The 21,833-nt window shown below is 46.5% G+C and overlaps 2 protein-coding genes across 4 annotated transcripts in view; one reads left to right on the top strand and one right to left on the bottom strand.

Moving 5' to 3' along the window:
* Positions 1-12,602, top strand: part of LOC125704067 (potassium voltage-gated channel subfamily KQT member 1-like) — a 50,543-nt gene extending 37,941 nt beyond the window's left edge. For all 3 annotated transcript variants that reach the window (XM_048969362.1, XM_048969361.1, XM_048969360.1), the window contains one exon: positions 10,886-12,602. In XM_048969362.1, coding sequence (XP_048825319.1) covers positions 10,886-11,092 — 207 coding nt within the window. In that variant the 3' untranslated portion in view covers positions 11,093-12,602. The remainder of the gene's footprint in view (positions 1-10,885) is intronic.
* Positions 12,603-17,429: 4,827 nt separating this feature from the next.
* LOC125704223 (cyclin-dependent kinase inhibitor 1B-like) lies at positions 17,430-18,859 on the bottom strand. Its single transcript, XM_048969605.1, has 2 exons — positions 18,099-18,859; positions 17,430-17,907 (listed from the first exon to the last, which is right to left on the bottom strand). The coding sequence occupies exons 1-2, from the start codon at positions 18,631-18,633 to the stop codon at positions 17,795-17,797; spliced, it is 648 nt and encodes a 215-aa protein (XP_048825562.1). The 5' UTR covers positions 18,634-18,859; the 3' UTR covers positions 17,430-17,794.
* Between the last annotated feature and the right edge of the window lie 2,974 nt (positions 18,860-21,833).

Here is a 21,833-nt window from a genome sequence, read left to right as displayed (position 1 = left end):
CTGTCAGGACAAAAAAGCTTTTCTGCTCGGGTTGGTCTGCCGTATCTCAAACAGTTCATGCTCAGTATTCAGGGGCCCCAACCCAGTCAAGCCAGAGAGTTAGGATGCCCTGTAATGCTCAGCAGACGACAGAACAGCCTCATTCCCCAAACACTTACAGTGAGACGGTGAGACACCCAGGCTTGGTTGGGGGCAGCAAAGGGATCACTTTAGTCTAAGACAGAGGTGCAGACCAGCGGGGGAGTGGAGAGGGGGACAATCATGCAACAGTATTGTGGCGTAAGTTGGGATGCTTTTGAAAGCGTTCCATAACATGCTGTGAAGCATACATTGCAACATTTCACTGTATATTGTTTTGTAAGACATCAAGGTGATGCTGTATTCAGGTGGGATTTGGCAGTTGGGGAAACCCAAAGGTCCAGTGTAGGGACGCAACGGTAGAAATGACTCGCCTCGGAGTAACTCCTTTGTAGGGGATTCCTGGCAGTCATCACCAGTGGTTGGACCCCTCACTCGCTCTGGCAACTCTCGTTCTGCAGCAAGCTAGTATCACAAACATGAGTTTATCTGCAGGCATGAACACATTGAAGAGAAGGCATGAGAATGGAAGAAGGATTTGTGTTGGGTGTGGGGTTGGGACTGTGGGGTGACATTCTGACTTGAATATCTCGATGGCATTAGCTGAAGGCCCGCCTAGCTGCATCAGATGAAAAATAAACTTGGCACTATTATGTATGAAACTGCCAATTAAATTCGTCCATTTATTTGATAGCGGTGCTGGGAGAAGTTCCGGATCATCCCAGCCCATTCGTATTGCATGTGTTAGGACAGTGTACCTTATGATGAACAGGAAAATATCACCCCCCCCCTCCACTGTCAGGCTCCACCCCTCCTGCTCAGACACCCCCCCTCACTGTCAGGCTCCAGCCCTCCTGCTCAGACACCCCCCCCTCACTGTCAGGCTCCACCCCTCCTGCTCAGACACCCCCCCCTCACTGTCAGGCTCCACCCTTCCTGCTCAGACACCCCCCTCACTGTCAGGCTCCACCCCTCCTGCTCAGACACCCCCCTCACTGTCAGGCTCCACCCCTCCTGCTCAGACACCCCCCCTCACTGTCAGGCTCCACCCCTCCTGCTCAGACACCCCCCTCACTGTCAGGCTCCACCCCTCCTGCTCAGACACCCCCCCTCACTGTCAGGCTCCACCCCTCTTGCTCAGACACCCCCCCTCACTGTCAGGCTCCACCCCTCCTGTTCAGACACCCCCCCTCACTGTCAGGCTCCACCCCTCCTGTTCAGACACCCCCCCTCACTGTCAGGCTCCACCCCTCCTGCTCAGACACCCCCCCTCACTGTCAGGCTCCACCCCTCCTGCTCAGACACCCCCCCTCACTGTCAGGCTCCACCCCTCCTGCTCAGACACCCCCCTCACTGTCAGGCTCCACCCCTCCTGCTCAGACACCCCCCCTCACTGTCAGACTCCAACACTCCTGCTCAGGCTCCACCCCTCACTGTCAGGCTCCACTCCTCACTGTCAGGCTCCACCCCTCCTGTTCAGACACCCCCCCCTCACTGTCAGGCTCCACCCCTCCTGCTCAGACACCCCCCTGACTGTCAGGCTCCACCCCTCCTGCTCAGACACCCCCCCCTCACTGTCAGGCTCCACCCCTCTTGCTCAGACACCCCCCCTCACTGTCAGGCTCCACCCCTCCTGCTCAGACACCCCCCCTCACTGTCAGGCTCCACCCCTCCTGCTCAGACACCCCCCCCTCACTGTCAGGCTCCACCCCTCCTGTTCAGACACCCCCCCTCACTGTCAGGCTCCACCCCTCCTGCTCAGACACCCCCCTCACTGTCAGGCTCCACCCCTCCTGCTCAGACACCCCCCCTCACTGTCAGACTCCACCCCTCCTGCTCAGACACCCCCCCTCACTGTCAGGCTCCACCCCTCTTGCTCAGACACCCCCCCTCACTGTCAGGCTCCACCCCTCCTGCTCAGACACCCCCCCTCACTGTCAGGCTCCACACCTCCTGTTCAGACACCCCCCCTCACTGTCAGGCTCCACCCCTCCTGCTCAGACACCCCCCCTCACTGTCAGGCTCCACACCTCCTGTTCAGACACCCCCCCTCACTGTCAGGCTCCACCCCTCCTGTTCAGACACCCCCCCTCACTGTCAGGCTCCACCCCTCCTGCTCAGACACCCCCCTCACTGTCAGGCTCCACCCCTCCTGCTCAGACACCCCCCCTCACTGTCAGACTCCAACACTCCTGCTCAGGCTCCACCCCTCACTGTCAGGCTCCACCCCTCCTGCTCAGACACCCCCCCTCACTGTCAGACTCCAACACTCCTGCTCAGGCTCCACCCCTCACTGTCAGGCTCCACTCCTCACTGTCAGGCTCCACCCCTCACTGTCAGGCTCCACTCCTCACTGTCAGGCTCCATCCCTCACTGTCAGGCTCCACCCCTCCTGTTCAGACACCCCCCCTCACTGTCAGGCTCCACCCCTCCTGCTCAGACACCCCCCCTCACTGTCAGGCTCCACCCCTCTTGCTCAGACACCCCCCCTCACTGTCAGGCTCCACCCCTCCTGCTCAGACACCCCCCCTCACTGTCAGGCTCCACACCTCCTGTTCAGACACCCCCCCTCACTGTCAGGCTCCACCCCTCCTGTTCAGACACCCCCCCTCACTGTCAGGCTCCACCCCTCCTGCTCAGACACCCCCCTCACTGTCAGGCTCCACCCCTCCTGCTCAGACACCCCCCCTCACTGTCAGACTCCAACACTCCTGCTCAGGCTCCACCCCTCACTGTCAGGCTCCACTCCTCACTGTCAGGCTCCATCCCTCACTGTCAAGCTCCACCCCTCCTGTCAGACACCCCCCTCACTGTCAGGCTCCACGCCTCCCTTTCAGCTTCTCTGCTTCTTTTTCTCCTGCTGAAGTGGGGGGGCTGCCATTTATCATATATCCAGGTTTATCTTAGAGCTGAATGTGTGCAGAGCTGAGGGCTGAAAATCTAATCTTTCTCTGCACATTCCAGCCCCAGAAAAGCAGTGGCAAAGCCCCTTGACACTCGGCCCTAAATAATAATGTGGCCTCATTCTAGAAATTACAGCCATTTGGTTTTACAGCCTGAAAATTGCAGATTATTTTAATGAGAGCTGCATGAGTATCAGGGGCCCCCATACACTCTGAGAAACACTCTGTTAACAAGAGGCTTATTCACAACAAATGCTGGCTCCACAGAGCTGACCTCTGCCATTAAATAATTATATACTGTGTAACAGCAAAAATGAACCTTAGCTGTCCATGGCTGGGCTGGCCGGCTTCTGAGGGTGGGGCAGTAAAAACGGAATGCTCTATCTTCTGTAAAATCTTGGCAACTGAATGGGTGAACTGCTCTCAGGCAATCTTCTTTAGGTCTCTTTAGGTCTTTCGCTGGAGTTAATATAGAATAGATTGTATTACTGGAAGCCTTTCAGATAAAATTATCTCACTGTAATGAGCCTGTCTGCACACACTGATAAGGGAACAGATTTCCCCCGAGATCCCAAAGGGTTCCTGTCCCGTGATTATCCCTGGCTTCTCAACAGCAGCTGCCACTTGCTAATTATGATCATTTTACTGGTCTGCCCAGTACAATTATAACACAGGGGGCTTTTCCAGTGATTTTCTCCAGCCTGCACATAAGCATCAGAGAGTGGCAGCATTCGGTGCTTTGAATGTGGACCAGAACATCTCATTGCAGCTGCTCATGTGGGCTTCATGTAGTTGCTTGTAGGCTGCATTTCGATGGCCAGTCTGTGTCTTTGTCTGCACCAATGAGGATATCTCTGCTGGCATCATATAAAGCATGGAAGTTCATGCTCTGTTTGTCCTTGTGAATAGACCAGCAGCAGCCACGCTAATGTGGACGAGGTACACAGTCCGAGCTGCCGCTCCAAAGTCCGAGTACATTTTAAGGGTGATTGTACAGACGGCTTATCTCAGTGTGCAGAGGATCCTGGGTTGTGCCACTGTCTGTTTGTCTGTATATTTGCCCATCCGCCGGCAGCGACTGTGGACTTGAAGGCGGTCAGTCTGGCCCCATTCCTCTGCTGAAGCAGTTCCCGAGGTGCGTTCCAGTGCAATAAAAGCGAGAGCCTGCTCTGTTTTTCATGCAGGGTTTGGACTGTGTCCAGAGCCCAGCTTTGGCGAAATGGGAGTGCAGAGAGAGAAAGAGAGGAGAGATTATACTGTGGATTTATGCTGGATAACACTGTCACAGGCTGCCCCCATGAGCAGCCTTAAACAAAGAGATAGTAAGAGAAAATGTGCTCTTATCATCTTGAGCTAATCAATGCCCAAGCTGTGGAGTTAGCGTTCCCTGGAAGGGTGGGTTCATATGTGATAATTGACCATATCACCACAATAACTTACTGTACATCTTTGTTTTCTGTGTTTGCTGTAAAGCTGTAGTGTCTTTTCAAATGTTTTGCAAAACAGAAATCAGTGTGTACAACCGTCATGAGAAGGAATTCAATGAAGGACAAACATTTGATTCTGAGAAATCAGGAGCATTTCGGAACAAAGCAAAGGTCCGTAGCTCATGTCACAGAACTCTGGCTTCGTGTGTCATTTTGAGAATGCCACGTATGGTCAGTAACTGGGCGTCCATGTTAGTTGAGAAGGACAAATGAGAATTTTCACTATACTGGAGATGATTCTATGACCACAGAAAGCAGTTTTCTGTTGGGCAATAACAACATGGGGAGACCACGTTACTGGCTTATAACAGAGATATTTGCGATTTTTCAGGAGTTATTTGTGTGCTTAATTAAGAGAAAAATCACGCATGTCTGTGGAGAATAAGCCCAAAGAGTTACAGGGACAGAGGCATCAGCGATGCGCGTTTAAATAATTTACTGCAAATAAACACTCAGCTTTTATATTTCTAGTATGACTGTGTATCACATTAAGGTTAAATTGCCTGTTCTGTCGTGTGTTGCATCTGAATAAAATATGTCTTAGTCATGTGATACATAAAGGAAATTTATCTAGCAGTACAACGCTACTTCTTAATGGGTAATTTATTTCTGCCCAGTGAGAGAAACAGTCCATTATGGAGCCGACTGAATTACCCGTGCAGGCCGGCGTGAGCTTGTGTGGAGGCCGGTAAAGCCAGACCCTGCATAAGAGCCCTTTCTCTCTCCAAACCTCTAATGCTGCATGTGGTTGCCCAGCATGGGCTATATATGGTGCACTTCAGAGTCCATAGGGACGTTTGTTGCAGGGGGGTAACTGCTATTAATCGGGGGCACAAGAAAACATTGGGCCAGGTGGTGCTGAAAACAGGGCCTAGCATTGAGCCTGCAGTGTGCCCAAACCCAACCACACTTCAGGGGGGGAAAGGCACTATTGACTCCTACTAAATTTACACATGAATCTTAGGTTTCTATGGCTTAAATGTGTGCATGTTTCTGAGCTTCTGTGTGCACGTTCATAGTTTATAATGTACCTTTCTGGGTGCCTTGGGTAGTGTGTGTATTTTTACCTTTTAACTGTGTTCCTGTGTGGCTGTGCTCCCTCCAAAATGCATCTATTAATGTATCTTTGCGTGAGTTTAAAATGATGGAGAATCAACAAGAGGGAGTGGCTGTATCCGGGTGCTTTTTTTCCTCACGAAGTATAATACTGTGGGCCAGGAAATATCTGCTTAATGAACCATGTTGGGAAGAGTGGAAGCTGACAAAGTGTGAGATCCATGCACAGACAGAAGTCCCCAAACGGGGTTTAATGCTGACAAAGCACATAAACACTTAGACCACTTCAGTACACTTCAGTATCACCGGACTTGGGTAAACTGACTTGAACGCAGACTAAATACACATGACTTTGAGACGGAAATGCAGAACAGCTGAGACAAGCAGGAATTCAGATGAGGTAACGAGGTGGGCGTGGCACACAGGAGGATTGCAGGTCATGACACAAAGAGCCAATTGGGTGGCAGAAACCTCACCAGGGGTTTCTCACCACCAGTCACTCGGGGGGTGGGGGAGGGGATCCCTCTGAGACTGATTCACTCCCTAAACAGGAACACAATTCCATTACATAACCAAGGCAAAGTGGGCAGCTAAAGTGGTGACCCCCCCTTTGTGCCGCTGCAGGGCCTCTCCTATGTCGCTGCAGGGCCTCTCCTGTGTCGCTGCAGAGCCTCCCCTGTGTCGCTGCAGGGCCTCTCCTATGTCGCTGCAGGGCCTCCCCTGTGCCGCTGCAGGGCCTCTCCTATGTCGCTGCAGAGCCTCCCCTGTGTCGCTGCAGGGCCTCTCCTGTGTCGCTGCAGGGCCTCTCCTATGTCGCTGCAGGGCCTCTCCTATGTCGCTGCAGGGCCTCCCCTGTGCCGCTGCAGGGCCTCTCCTATGTCGCTGCAGGGCCTCTCCTGTGTCGCTGCAGGGCCTCTCCTGTGTCGCTGCAGGGCCTCCCCTGTGTCGCTGCAGGGCCTCCCCTGTGTCGCTGCAGGGCCTCTCCCGTGTCGCTGCAGGGCCTCTCCCGTGTCGCTGCAGGGCCTCTCCTATGTCGCTGCAGAGCCTCCCCTGTGTCGCTGCAGGGCCTCTCCTATGTCGCTGCAGAGCCTCTCCTGTGTCGCTGCAGGGCCTCCCCTGTGTCGCTGCAGGGCCTCTCCTATGTCGCTGCAGAGTCTCCCCTGTGTCGCTGCAGGGCCTCTCCTATGTCGCTGCAGAGCCTCTCCTATGCCGCTGCAGGGCCTCTCCTATGTCGCTGCAGAGCCTCCCCTGTGTCGCTGCAGGGCCTCTCCTATGTCGCTGCAGGGCCTCTCCTATGTCGCTGCAGGGCCTCTCCTATTTCGCTGCAGAGCCTCTCCTATGTCGCTGCAGGGCCTCCCCTGTGTCGCTGCAGGGCCTCCCCTGTGTCGCTGCAGGGCCTCCCCTGTGCCGCTGCAGGGCCTCTCCTGTGTCGCTGCAGGGCCTCTCCTGTGTCGCTGCAGGGCCTCTCCTGTGTCGCTGCAGGGCCTCTCCTATGTCGCTGCAGAGCCTCTCCTATGTCGCTGCAGAGCCTCGCCTGTGTCGCTGCAGGGCCTCCCCTGTGTCGCTGCAGGGCCTCCCCTGTGCCGCTGCAGGGCCTCTCCTATGTCGCTGCAGAGTCTCCCCTGTGTCGCTGCAGGGCCTCTCCTATGTCGCTGCAGAGCCTCTCCTATGCCGCTGCAGGGCCTCTCCTATGTCGCTGCAGAGCCTCCCCTGTGTCGCTGCAGGGCCTCTCCTATGTCGCTGCAGGGCCTCTCCTATGTCGCTGCAGGGCCTCTCCTATTTCGCTGCAGAGCCTCTCCTATGTCGCTGCAGGGCCTCCCCTGTGTCGCTGCAGGGCCTCCCCTGTGTCGCTGCAGGGCCTCCCCTGTGCCGCTGCAGGGCCTCTCCTGTGTCGCTGCAGGGCCTCTCCTGTGTCGCTGCAGGGCCTCTCCTGTGTCGCTGCAGGGCCTCTCCTATGTCGCTGCAGAGCCTCTCCTATGTCGCTGCAGAGCCTCGCCTATGTCGCTGCAGGGCCTCCCCTGTGTCGCTGCAGGGCCTCCCCTGTGCCGCTGCAGGGCCTCTCCTATGTCGCTGCAGGGCCTCCCCTGTGTCGCAGGCCAATAAACTGCCCATCTTTGCACTGTAGGAGACCCATGTGACAGAAGGGGAATACAGACAACCCACATTCACAGATTCTGTGAGGACAGTAACTCGTTTGCTCTTTGCTGGTAATGATCTGGGAAGCCGACTGTACTTGGGTTATGACAAACAACAAAACTGAGGCAAAAGTCAACCTTGCAGCCCTGGAGGTATGAGACAGCAGCACTACTGACTGAGCCACTGTGCCAGCTCCTTAAGGACTGAGATCTGACAGTTAGCAGGTTCTCCCTATGTCAGCTAATGTGTCATGTTTCATTTGTGAGTTAATCCAAGTAACGGAGTATTTCAGAATAACTCAGCTTTGAGATGTGATAGTGACCTGTCTCAGGTCAGAATAGTCTGCCAGCTCCGTTGTGCAGTCTGTCAAAACAGGACCGAAGGGCGGCGACTGCTTTAAAGGGTTTGAAGGTGATAAGTTGTTATATTTAAAGTAGCATTTTAGCCCCCGAAGCCCCATGACTTTTCTCTTTAATGTCAAGGCTGCAGGGAAAATCATCTCGAATCAAATCACCTTCAGATTTCTTACAGTGAAACAGAGGAAGTTCCTAGACTTGGGGTGATGTTACTGTATCCGAGGTCAGGACTGGCACCCCAGTCCTAAAATTACGGCACCCTAAAAAAATATCTTCAGGACCTCTAGCTGCAATAATAAAAGTGCATATGCTTTGGCTGGACCTTAAATAAGATGAAGGGAGTTGTTCATTTCAGTGGGGTTAGTCCTTCTTTGGTGGTCCATTCCAAAAAATGGATTTGCATGTGCCTGTATTTATGTCTCGTAATATTTCCATATTTATGGTAACCTGGTGTTTGTGGTTCTCGTAATATTGCCACATTTATGGTAACCTGTCTCGTAAGTAGGTTGTTACATGTTCCATGTTTATGTGGTTTTTCCAGTGATCATGTGCCAGTCAGGCGTTTTGTCTCCCTTCAGATTAAGGCACCTTTGTCTGGCACTTTTGTGGAAAAGAAAAGAATCAGAGGGAAAAATCTAGCAGCATGAAAGGTTAGATGAGTCCTTCTTGGATGTGAGCCTGCGGGTGTCTCAGAGCGGTACTCTGATTGTTTTTGGCCTATATTGTACCTGGGAAGATGTCTATTGAAATCAGTAGGACTGAATTAATCGAAGACTTTGAGAATTATGATGTTATTTCTTGTTTTAATAAAAAAATTTAAGAATATTCAATGGAGAGCCTTTTGGAAAATATTCAGAAAAAAATAATCTGGAAGGTAAACATAAAAAGAAATAGTTTAGTATTCAAAGTGTTCAGAAGGAATGAGTGACATGAAAACAAACAGCTTTGATCAAAGCTTAGATCCACGGATTAAGGTAAATCAAAAGGACAGTAAGACACAAATACGGCCGTAATATTTCTGATAAAACCGTTTTGTTTTTTTTTACTTTCAGTGTTTAACAACACCTCACTGATTCCTCAAAATCATTGATTTGTGTATTCTCCTGTCAAGTGCAGGTCTTGTTTATGCATCTTCAAGAATAAACGGCAATGAAAATCATTATGAGAAGGCAAGATGAACATGTAGCTTGTGCTGTAGTTGGCTGTGGTTTGCGTGAGTGACAGCAGAGAGTTCAGGAATGATGAGAAAAAATTCTGATGCCAGAAACCAATCTTCTCCTCTCGGATGGTGCACAATTATTTCTATAACATGCTTTATTGGAAGGAAAGTCTCCCCAAGCCAGAAGTGCACTGCTGAAGGATACCTCAGCAATAGAGCTTGTTCTTACACTCAGCTCCCGCACCCAAAACCTGCAAAAAACACAGCACCTCTATATCGGCAGACATCGAGTTCAGCCGTTCATCTGACTATACCCAGCTCTTTGGATAAACAAGGGATACATTCACAGGAAGAATGAGAGATGTTTTGCCTTTTTTATTGATAGAGTGGAAATTATGGTTCACTTGAGGCCATGACTGTGAGTCATTCATTAGCTTCCTGGACGGGCTGAGTGGGCAGGGTGCAGATCACATACTGAGCAGGTTTACGCTAACTAGCACACGGAAGATGGAGTTTGATGTGGCAATGAATAGCAGCATGTATGTGGCCTCATGCTTCCTTGCATAGCTATTGCCTTGTGTCTCCTGGGTTGGGGGTACGAATTTGCTCTGTGTGTAGACTTTGTGTGCCCTGCCCGTGCTGTGTGGGTTTCCTCTGGGTACTGTGACGTATCCTCAAGTCCGAGATCTCTAAAATGCTCATATTGCACACTGTTCCAGCGCACTGGTATCACTCTTTGGTACTTCAGAAAAGTATGGTAATTCTTTGTGTTGGTTTTTCACTGGCATAAAGACTGATACCGGTGTTGAATGACATCACGATGGGTATTTTGTACTGAATTATAAAAATAGCTATAGTCTATTATAAGGCTGGGTGATGTGCCATATTAATACCAACATTGCATGTCATGCACGTGAATCTGCCACATCGCATGGACCATGACAGTCAGGTGGGTCTCTCATACCTTCATACTGTATACCCATGTTAGTCTGCTCTATAACAGACTGCCCCTATCCTCCATTATAGCACTGCAAGTTGAAGTTTCACTAAAACATTTTTACTGTGTCATAGGAAAAAAACTTAGCAAGCTTTGCAATTTTAATGATTATTCCTTTTCAAGATTATTTAGTATATGTTTAAAAAATCAGTTTAGAATTTACCTCAGTTGTTTTTGCATGAGGGCTGCATGAATTCTCTGAGACAATCAAAATCATTTTCATCCAAGCTGTTTAAATCACTCTGACAGGTTTTTGAGAAATGTAATGATATTGAACTAACTTTTTGCTTTATAAATACCCCAGTAATTTATTGCAACAAAATTGCATTGCGATATTTAAAAATTTTCCAAAATCATGCAGCCCTACTCTATTATACAAAATACCTTTTATTGCTTTTCATGCCATCCTGATCTTGTTGTATCCATTCTTCCGAGTAGATTGCGATTAAAGCTTGGGATCTCTTCATTTATCCACGCATCCATTATTATTCTTTTTTAAGCGTTTACCGTTGTTTTCAAGGTAGCGTTTGTGTCGTGTTCCAAAGGCAGGCTATTTACATAACCAACTAAAACAGGAAGTCCCACCCTGAAGTACCGAAGCATCCACAACACCTCCATAAACACTCCGAACTTCTACGTAAAACATTGTGACATAATATCACGCTTTTAAAGAATGACAGGGGTGCTGATACATCAGTCCTGTTCCTGCACAGATCACACGCATGGACCTGACACTCAACAGCATTGCAGAAGCTCTCAGCCGCCTGCTTCCTGGGTCTATTGCAGCAGGACCTGAAGGGCCCCCCAGTGGCCAGGCTGGGGGCCCCACTGTGCTCTGGCCCCCCACAGAGTTGCCCAGCCGCCGCCTGTCCAGGTTCCAAAAGCAGAGCGCCAGCTTGTCCCTGGACGAGGGCCCATGATGGGATGCGGGATTACAGGGTGCGTCCATCTCCGCTGACGCTGAGCAGGAGCAGTCAGCACGGTGCCTGAGGACCCAGAACTGTAGCCAGCAGGCTGCAGCTTTACGTAGCAGGAGCGGCTCTAGCATTGTGACCCCAGGAATGGAATTTAGCTAAAGTAGTTTCAGTGGAATAAGCAGCTTCACGGTATGTGGCTACAGCACAGGTCAGTCCTGTGAGCTTCGGCTTTTCTTTATTTTCAACAACAGCATCATCCACTTTCTACAAATCACACAATGTATGTAATGCATGCTGAGAAAAATTTCAGATCACAAGAACTACCTACCAAGTTTACCCCACGTTCATGCTGTCTTATTACTATATCACTGAAATAATAATTCATGTCCACAAAAATAGCAATTTGCTGCCAGTTTCTCCTGATCTAAAACAATGTACTTTCTAACAGCCTCTGTGTAGTGCAGAGTCACGCAGAAACGTCATGTTGTCATTTTGCTGCCTTTCACTGGAGTCCAGCTATGCATTCTGTAGCTCCTGGCAGAAGCGCTTTGCTCTATGACATTAACCTGCCTTCAGGAGGTAAACAGCAGAACTTTTTGATATTTGAATCTGAGGAACAGTACAGGTAAAGATTCAAGCATATTAGGTAAGGAGCATGCAATGATTACAGCGCGTAAGGAGCGTGCACCGATTAGAGCGCGTAAGAAGCACGCACCGATTACAGCGCGTATGAAGCACGCACCGATTACAGCGCGTAAGGAGCGCGCACTGATTACAGCGCGCACCGATTACAGCGCGTAAGGAGCGCACACCGATTACAGCGCGTAAGGAGCGCGCACCGATTACAGCGCGTTGCCCCACCCCCCGCATGACAAACCACCTCAGGGATGAGAACCTGAGCCATGTGGCAGGTGATACTTCAGCACCACACTAGTTCAGATGGACCAGTGTGAGTTTTTTTTCCAGTAGCTGGAGAGTCAATCCTGCCACCAACCCCCAAGTTCTTCCCTGTAAGTTGGAGGACCTCCTTATAGGGCTGGATGTAGATTAACATCATACCCAGGAATGAGCAATTGCAGGTTAAAAGCCTTGCTCATGGGCCCAAAGGAGTAGGATCACTAAGGGCATTCCTGGGATTTGAACCAGCAACCTTCCAATTGCTGGCACAGATCCCCAATCTCAGAGCCACAACCACACCACATAATTTTTGATTCTGTGTCCTTCCAGTTCAATATGCTACAATCTTACATGATTTTATATTGTAACGTAGTGCATATAGGACGTACTGTGTATATAATATGTATGTGTGTTCTTTCAAGATCTTTTAATTGAGTGACCTGAATCATAATTGTATGAAACTGAAAATGGTCTTTTATGGGGTTGAACATGATTCAAAAGTGATTGCATTATTTTTACCATTTAATGAAGGTCTCTATTTACTTAGTTCTCAGGGTGTCTGTAATCATCACATGGAAGTCAGTTTTTTGATATAATAAAATGTTTATGGAGCTTGCATTTTTGCTGAGTTCATATATTCAATAAATTGACTCCACCGTTACATTTCTTTTATATTTTATTTACCCTTTTTCATTATTCAGACATTTTTGTTCTCCCACATTTGTACTTATTCTGTCTCGATACAGTTTTATAATACAATGAACACATGACGATGCTTTTGTTTTTTTCTCTGGTGTAATTTTGGGATGCCTTGTAAAGCTGGATAATTCTGTTATGAGCTATAAACAGGCTTTCTGAGTGTGTGATTATACGCTTGACAGTATGTGTGTGTGCCAGTGGGTTATATGAGGACGGGGACTGACACACACAGCTCAGATGGCTCAGATACAAAGACTAAGCATGCCTGCCTCCCTAAACCTGCCAAAGACGCACTGCCATGTAAAACCTTCATTGGAAAGCCTTGTTGTTTCCAGGCAGAACATGTATTTTTAGAAAACAGGAAGTCTCTCTGCATTGTTCTTCTTCTTTGATAGTCAATTAGAACCACTAATGACTTCTACATTCAATGCAAGGTAAAAGGGGGAGTAACTGAAATGTATTTAATGGAACCTAACATACAATATTATTCCTTCTATAGATTTCATATGTTATGCAACATTACATAATGCCATGTCTTGTGTGGTTATTTCTTAACTAAACTCAGTGACTTTGGGTGGGGGGGGGGGGGTCGCCCTCCACAGCCCCTTATGTATTTGATGCTAAACTTGTTACTGAGTATCTAAAAATAATAGATACTTCATTGATCCCTGAGGGGAAATTGTCTTTACTCCTCCCTCTTTGTAGGGCAAGCTGTCCGTGAAGGGCAGCCACCTGTAGTGGTACCCAGGGGTTCAGGGCCTTGCTGAAGGACCCGAAGACGTGCTGAGGTTGGGTTTGAACCGGCGACCCTCTGATTACAGCTAAACAGACTTAGCCCACAGAGCCACACGCTGCCCCCAGGGCTGCCCAGTCCTGCTCCTGGACATCTACCACCCTGCAGAACTTTGGTACAGCCCTAATTTAACACACCTGATCCAAATAATCAGGCACTTCAGTATCACCTCAGTATTAGAGTCGGCTATGTTACAGTTAAGCTGGTTTTCATACTGAGATATAAGTGAAGTGCCTGATTATCTGTGTCAGGTGTGTTAAATGAGGGCCGGACCTAAGCTCTGCAGGGTGGCAGCTCTCCAGGAGCAGGACTGGGCAGCCTGATCTAGCCCATTAAGCTCTGCCATGCCTATTTACAAAAGTGGAACAAACAGTCTTTCTGAGGCACTATCATTAAATCAGTGGGAAAAGAAAAGAACTGGCACAGTTATTGTGCACAAAGCAACACTGACAACCACACAACCAGAGATAATGACGTTTAAGTGACATACTGTAGCGTCAGTCAGACGTGCTACATTTGGGAAGGCTGAGCAGCTTCGGCATGTTTCACAGCCCTTTTCCTGGACAAAGGGGGGGGGGGGCTATCCTTTCCCTACATGATGAGCCCTTTCCCAACAATTCACCAAGTCACAACTTAACATAACAAGGCCCCTTGTCCAACCACGAACAAAAGGTGACATCTTGAGGCTGGTGCCTCATCTAGGGTTGGTTTTTGCCAATTGCTATAAATTTTAATATATATTTATATTATACATCCTATATTATGCAGACATTGCAGATTCATCCACCCAAATGGAACTTTCACAGTTTAGCTCTGTTTGATCAACTGTCCCTGCAAGGGATATGTAACAGTCTCCCTCAGATTTGGGGAACACTGAAATACACATAGTGGAGACCTGCCACTTGAGACACAGCTGTGGCAAAGCAGGAGGAAATGAGTCATTCTTTTTACAGTCAGGTCAGCCAAGGTGCAGAGAGAAGACTGTGCGGCCCTGGCTGGACATTACAGACACCCGGTCGGGACAGGGGATCCGACACTGTGCAGACCGGCTGCACTCAGGCACAGCCCAGAATGAGTCACAGCAGAAGAACAGAGGCGCTACTGTGCACGTGCTCCACCATTTGATGAAATGGCTTTTAAACACAGCTATAACAATCTATGGGATTCAGACACATTTAGAAACATTCAGCCGGTCAGTTTGGAATTATGCATTATACACAAGTACATCATTACACCTTACAGAAACAACCAAGCCAGACTCTATTGTGGCTTCCAGCCCACAACCTTTTACTGGATAAGTAGCTATATATAGATGAGTGAAAGTCCAGCTGCTTTCATGGTTTAAAATAAATCTTATAAATTAATTTCTAAACAATGTAATTTCTGTTAAAAATTATTCCTGAAATTATTAAAACCTGGACAAATTCACTGTCCTCACGATCTTTATTTAGGCCTAAATTTCATTTAGGGTTAGAGTCATAATATGAAGATCCTAGTTGGAACTGAAATGATAATTGCTTTCAATTATACTACTAAAATTAAGTTACAGCGTAAAATTGAGATCTCATAAATTGCTGATGCTATTAAATAGTTAAGGAGAGGCTTTCAAACGTTATCTAAAGCACTGAAGTTAAGAAAGGATGTTAAGAGAAGCAGTGCAGTTTTAATTTTAATCACACCACCTTTGTAGCCATGGAACAAAGCAGTAAAACAAGGCAGGTACTACCTGACATGTACTAACACATTTAGAATTAAGGGGCAGTTTATTTGTATCTGTCTTAAAATTTCCAGGCTGCTTCACTTTATCAGATCAATCACAATACTTGTCACCTTGGTTTTATGTGGGAGCAAGTGGCTTTTGTAGCTCTTATGCACCTTTGTATAGAGCAGGTAATTGGCAGGTAGTAGCCTGGATGTAAAAGAAACATTACATCCTTTGAAAACTGTTCTCTGCTGTGAGCCGTAGGCCATAAGCCACTCTGTCATGTGGTTGTTGATCAATTGTACTCGAAGTACACGTGTACACATTGGTACTTTTAAAATGGGACCTCAGAGACTTTGATGTTTATTTTATCATTATTTTTAAGACAACTTAAATGAAGAGCTGTAGCTGTTAAATGGGAAAGCACAGTGAAACATCCATTTGAACTAACAAACTTTATCTATTAGTCTCATCTAGTCCTGAGTTCCTTACCAGCAAACTATACAGCTATATCAATTTCTATTCAGTCCTAGTTCTGGAGCAGAGGATCCTTAATGATCTTGTTGCTTCATTTACAGATCAATGCAATGGCACACTCGCCTCGGCTCAAACAGTCTTTCTATTGCGGGCTCCTATACCAGATGGTGTAGAAAATGCTAATTATCTTTGTTGTCTTTGACCGGATTTTCCACCCTTTCATATCTAATGGTTGTCTTTGGAAACGAGGTAGGGGGAGTGTTTACCCCATTGAAATGCAATGTGGGGCACGTTTCTCGCTTCGGATCCGAGTCGCGCAGCGACCCGCACTTCAGTTACTGTAGCAAGAAGCATAGGCCACAATTGCAAAGCAATTTAACTTTCTGCTTTGTTACATTGTAGCGGTTTTTATACAGTTCTTGCGTAATATTGAAGTTTCACTTTAAATGAATCATATTTGCATCTAATTTTGTATCCTCTTAAATCCCCAACGCGACTGCAGTGAAAACCACAAGCTACGTGGATAATTTCATTCAGTACGGCCTTTATAGCCTATTACAGTCTCTGCTTACCCGAAAATAGAAACAGGCAGAAAAAAAGGCAAAAATATACATCTTTAGAATTAGTTTTTAAAAAGATTTCTAGTGGTCTCACGAGTAGATGGCTACTGCTTCTATTACAAACTTATTCGTGTGTAGATCTTCTTGTAAGTAAAGCGACCCAGGTGCTCTGTACAGCACTACACTTCAGACCAAACAAAAATTCAGCTAGAATGATTCGTTTTCCAATCATTTTCAATTAATTCGGAACTTCCCAGGTTAAATGACGCTACTGTTGAAACCAACGTTATTTGTAGCGACTGCACGAGAATAGGGCTGCGTAATGTAACATTTAATGTCACACTTACAAGCTTACCATTTTAGTGTTCCAGCTGTGTAGTTCGTGATGTAATCCAAATTTACACAGTCATATACGTTATTTTTCCAAAGTTGATATACAAATTGATGCAGTGCTGGACTCCGCGTAAATAAAACAATCATTTGATTGAATCGTTTTAGCGACCTACGTATAATTCTTTGCAAAACCCAACGCGTCGTTTTGTTTCCGCTAACACCAGTGTTATTAAAATATATTTTCTGTATAACGCCTAATCATTGTGAATGTCGCGTATTTGTGCGTGCGTGTTTTATTAATCCAAAATATTGATATGCAAGAATATAAATATAATAATAATGTTCAGATTTCTATTTCAAGAATCCATGTCACCAATTCATGCAATCTGAAGCTAAACTGTATGTTTGAAGGCGCTAGACTATAAGCAGTGTATCCGTTGAAGAATGCGGATTTGGAATATTACAATGTTTCATTAAAATAGGCCTAGGCTATTGTTAGTATTGTATTATTATAAGAGGTAGTTTTATTAGTGTTGGGGAAATTTCTTTGCAAAGCACTTATTTGTGATTTCCATAGCAAGCCGAAGGATTTTGATGCCGGCCTATATGTTCAACGCAGCGTAACTTTCCACATCTAAGGAAAATGAGCCGTTGAGTAAATTGACAATGGCGAATATGAAATATGTATTAGCATGTAGTTCGGACCTACAGAAAATATTTTGGGACAGAATTAAGTAGTCTGTGTACAGCGTTGATGTATCGCTGGATGGGTTTGGCAGGGCAGACTTATAGCTCATAGGCAGGTTTCATCAGTCCAGTACTGAATTAGCAAGGCAACGCTAGAACAACAACGTGTTAAAGAAAAGTCCAGAGTCAGTGTTAAAGAAAATATCGCTTTACATATGTAGTAAATGGGCATCGACATATCAAACGGCTCAGAAGCAAAACTCAAATGACAGCTACATTGTTACCAATTACAAAAAAGTATAAAACTTTGGCTATAACATGTATTTGCAAATATGTTGCAACATAAATAATATAAGTTAAAACTTAGTTTTAAAATAACTTGTATATAAAACCTATATACATTTAGATAAGTTATTAGACACAAACCCAAAATATACTGATTTATATGTACATTTTTGCCAGTGTAAACATTACAATGTAAATACAATTGCACAGTTAAACACTGTCCAATGAAGGTAACTAGATACAGGAGAACAAAACTGGCACTGTACGCACAATTAACGAATCCTTTTGCGAGGCGTCAGTTCAACGGGAATTGCTTGAGCTGAATGCGGCGAGGAGTGTCCGTTTGGCTTCACATCAGTCATTCTTCTCTTTATATCGTAATAATCTGTGGGGGAGGGGGATAAGAGTAGATCATTTACAACCACTACTACTGCTACTACCACCACCACCACTACTACTGCAACTATTAATACAACATTACGTCACCGTGACTGCAAGTAGAATTTTTCGAGAACGCACCACGCAGCCATTTAATTTAGGCAATTAAAGAATTACATAATTTTTTAAAAGTTATACCTGTCATACGTGCCGTGGCACGAGTTTCCATAATGGCAGATAGCGTTCTTTTGAAAGAGACGGCTTTATATTTATTTTTTTCTGAGCCGATCTTATCCGGACAGTTCTCTTGGTTTACTTCACTAGGTTTGGGTAGGATGACTTCGGAGCTGCACAAGCGGTCCACCACAGGGGAGTGAGGCACATCAAGTGAAGCGCAGTTATTCTGAATCACGTCCAAAAACTCTTTCCCCTTGACTGGCACAGTATTTCCCGTTTTCCCAGTTTGCGATTCCCAGTAGAAGACAGGCATTGCATTCATCGGGATTTCCTCCCACTTGTATTCTCCAGACAAAGGTGTATCGGTCTCAAAATTAAAGTTCCACCTGCGCTTGTCCCGGTCTGAGAGCTCCCGGAGTTTGGATTTCATTTCACTGTTTAACTCGTCGTGGTCCACCGGCCCGAATAGATTCCTACAAACACTGGTACGGGCATGGAGAGGGAAGGTCCTCCGCGCAACGAGACGATCAGTGCTAGAAAGCTGGATATTTGACATTTTGATTTTTTTTAAGTCCAGAGGAGGGAAAAACAAATGTTTGTAGTAATCTTAAAAATCAGTCGCCTTGGATTTTCTGACGGAGTCTCTCCAGCTGTGGATATGCCCTTTTTTGCAGTCTGTGCTGACTGTTGTCCTCTCGGAACGCAGCATTTAAATGTATGTCCAATCTAAGCGACGATCTAGTATTTAAAGTCCGTAAGGTGTGTAAGCCTGAATTGCCACATCGGCGAAGCCAGCCATTGGTCTGTCTCTGCCCGGCCACCGAAAGCAGGTTACGCCTTCTGCTCTCAGTGCCTTGGGAGCAGTAACTGTTTTCGACCTGCTCAGTGTATGGTTGCCAGGTCGTGAGATAGCATGTATCCTCCGTAAATAACAGGTAATATCCCACTGTAACACGTAGACTATTTCCCCGAAGCCCTAGAGAGTTCAAGCTGTGATTTTACAAAATATTTAAGTTTCAAAATGTGGTTTTCTAACGATTAAATGTTTTTGGGTCTGCGTTTTTATAGCCCGTATTCTGTGCACAGTAGCTAAATATTTATAGCAGTCTGGTTAATCCTAACAAAGCTGGTAATTTCTGTGTTTGATGCAGAAGGCCCTCCACAGAGCGATGCGTAGATTTTGCCCTGTTTCTCTTTCCTAAATTCCCACGTTCATTTCTTGATTTTTTTCTATAAAAAATATAAAACTTTTCATATAAATTAAACAGACTTAATTAAATCGAATGGCTTCAAATGTTTATAAAAATACCCCGTGTTAACATAGACTCTTAACTGTTAACATAGGCTCTTAACTGTCGATTGTTCTGAATAATAGACGTAACCCTGCTGTATCTTTATATCATATATTTAATACAACCAAAAGTTGATGATTCTAATTAGGCATATTTCCGTTAACATCAGTTTATGATTCCGTGACTGTGACTGCAGTACAATGCAAATGTCTGCTTACCTAGCGTCTGAGCTTAATTAGCATGATCATATAGGACAAATCAGAAAGTCAGGGTACAAATTTGGTGGAACTTCCGAGTAATACTTTGTTGTTAATCACATTATTCTGATCAATTACAATATGCATATTCTGCCATAGATTTGGTCATGTTTATGTTACGTTTGGTAATTAAGTTCTAGCACAATTAAGGCAAAGTGAGGTATTTTGCTTTTAGTAATTTGATCAAAACACAGCAAATGAGCAAGATTACTGCGACATGTAGTCAAAGCTGTACGGGTAACGAGTGTAATTGTAGTCAGCTTTTGTCATTTCTTACAATTTCCTTACTTGACAGTTGTTTTCAATGAAATGTTGCCCCCTGCTGGTGGGAAATGCGACGTAGCGCTGTACATGTACCTGGTTTAGCTCTTGTTACGTCCATCCGTCAAACCACTTACGCTAAACATTGTGCTTGGGCTGGACCCCATTCCAGACAGTACAGAGGGCGAGGCCAGGGTTCCTTCTGTTAAATACATCGGAGGGCATATACGCCGCCCATAAAACAGATACGTAGCTAGATTAATGGCACCGTCAAGGTGGGATATATGATATTTTACATTAGATACTATTCATTTGAATCAATGATGTACATTTTTCGCAATAGTTATTGTTACAGAAAATATCTGGAGCTGGAATCCTGGTTCAGTCCCATGGAAGAGTGGCATCGTGGGCCCAGCCTTCAATCTGCACCCGACGTAAGTCAGCTTAGGAAACTGATTCAGTGGTGGACTTTGACTTTAATCACATCTACAGCTTGATTTTAGCAAGCAAGCCCACTGTTTGTTTTTCTAGGAGGGTGGGGGTGGAGGTGGGGGGCAGTGATGCCGCCAGTTAACCTTGGACCCCAGAGGGTTTTTTCTAACTGCTTGGGAGCTTTTGGCTTCTCTCCTTGGCTTCTAATACAATTCCTGAAATTCACTTATGACTTTTGGTTTTAAGGGTCCAACAGTGACATCCACTCAGCCATCACTGGAATTTGAACCAGCGACTTTCCAAGCACAGGAATAACCTCCTGTCTGACCTAGCCCCCTGCCCCCTGCCCCCTGTCCCCTGTCCCCTGCCCCCTGCCCCCTGTCCCCTGTCCCCTGCCCCCTGCCCCCTGTCCCCCGTCCCCACAATGAATTCTCAGCACAATCTTTACTACTCCAGTTTTTAGTCATAAACAGCAATGAAAACATATATTAAAAGGATAAAATACATTTACATTGAGCAATATTTCACTTCCAGAATGAGAAGAGAATTCATAATAATTTCTTCTATACTAATTCCTCTGTCACAGTTTTAATGTCACTTAACCAAAACGTTACACAGTCTGCTCAGTGGATTGTCTTTCAATTTTCTCTGCAGTGATCGTAACCCAGGATAATGTTAGGGTTTAGGGTTAGGTGTTAGGGTTAGTGGGTTAGGTTTAGGTGTTAGGGTTAGGTGTTAGGGTTAGTGGGTTAGGGTTAGGTGTTAGGGTTAGGGGGTTAAGGTTAGGGGGTTAGGGGTTAGGGTTAGGGGGTTAGGGGTTAGGGTCAGGGGGTTAGGGTTAGGGGGTTAGGGTTAGGTGTTAGGGTTAGGGGGTTAGGGTTAGTGGGTTAGGGTTAGGTGTTAGGGTTAGGGGATTAGGGTTAGGTGTTAGGGTTAGGGGGTTAGGGTTAGTGGGTTAGGGTTAGGTGTTAGGGTTAGGGGATTAGGGTTAGGTGTTAGGGTTAGGGGGTTAGGGTTAGGGGGTTGGGGTTAGGGTTTAGTCCCTTATTGTGCACACATCACACAGCTCTCGCATGATCCTGTTTATTTGTAAATAAAGCAAAACCTAACCTAAAAATCACCTTTGATTTTTGTTTTCGTATTTCCCAGCTCAAATCCTGGGCTCATCATGGTAACAAGTAACACGTGTTCACCTCCTATGCCTGAAACATCCAGTACCACTGAGTGCTTAGTCAGTGATTCTCAACCTGGTCCTCGGGCCCCCCCCCCCACCCCAACATAATTAGAATTTACTGATCATTGTTGACACACCACAGCACACAGTGCACAACAACGAAATGTGTCCTCTGCATTTAACCCATATGTGACAATGTGACATAGCAGGGGGCAGCTAATTCTGCGCAGGGGAGCAGTGCTTGGGGGCGACACCTTTCTGGTCAGGGATTCAAACCTGCAACCTTTCAATTACAAGTGTGCTTCTCTAACCAGTTAGCCTCCACTGCCCACTGCTCCCC

Source organism: Brienomyrus brachyistius, chromosome 11 (assembly GCF_023856365.1).
Source record: "Brienomyrus brachyistius isolate T26 chromosome 11, BBRACH_0.4, whole genome shotgun sequence".
Taxonomy (NCBI): domain Eukaryota; kingdom Metazoa; phylum Chordata; class Actinopteri; order Osteoglossiformes; family Mormyridae; genus Brienomyrus; species Brienomyrus brachyistius.
Note: the sequence above shows the minus strand (reverse complement) of the source record. Positions and strands in the feature narration are given on the sequence as shown.

Excerpts from the sequence above, each read along its gene's own strand:
- LOC125704223 (XM_048969605.1), bottom strand. The coding sequence starts at position 18,633 with ATGTCAAATATCCAGCTTTCTAGCACTGATCGTCTCGTTGCGCGGAGG. Across the intron at positions 17,908-18,098 it reads TGCCACGGCACGTATGACAG|ATTATTACGATATAAAGAGA; the intron begins GTATAACTTTTA and ends CCTCCCCCACAG.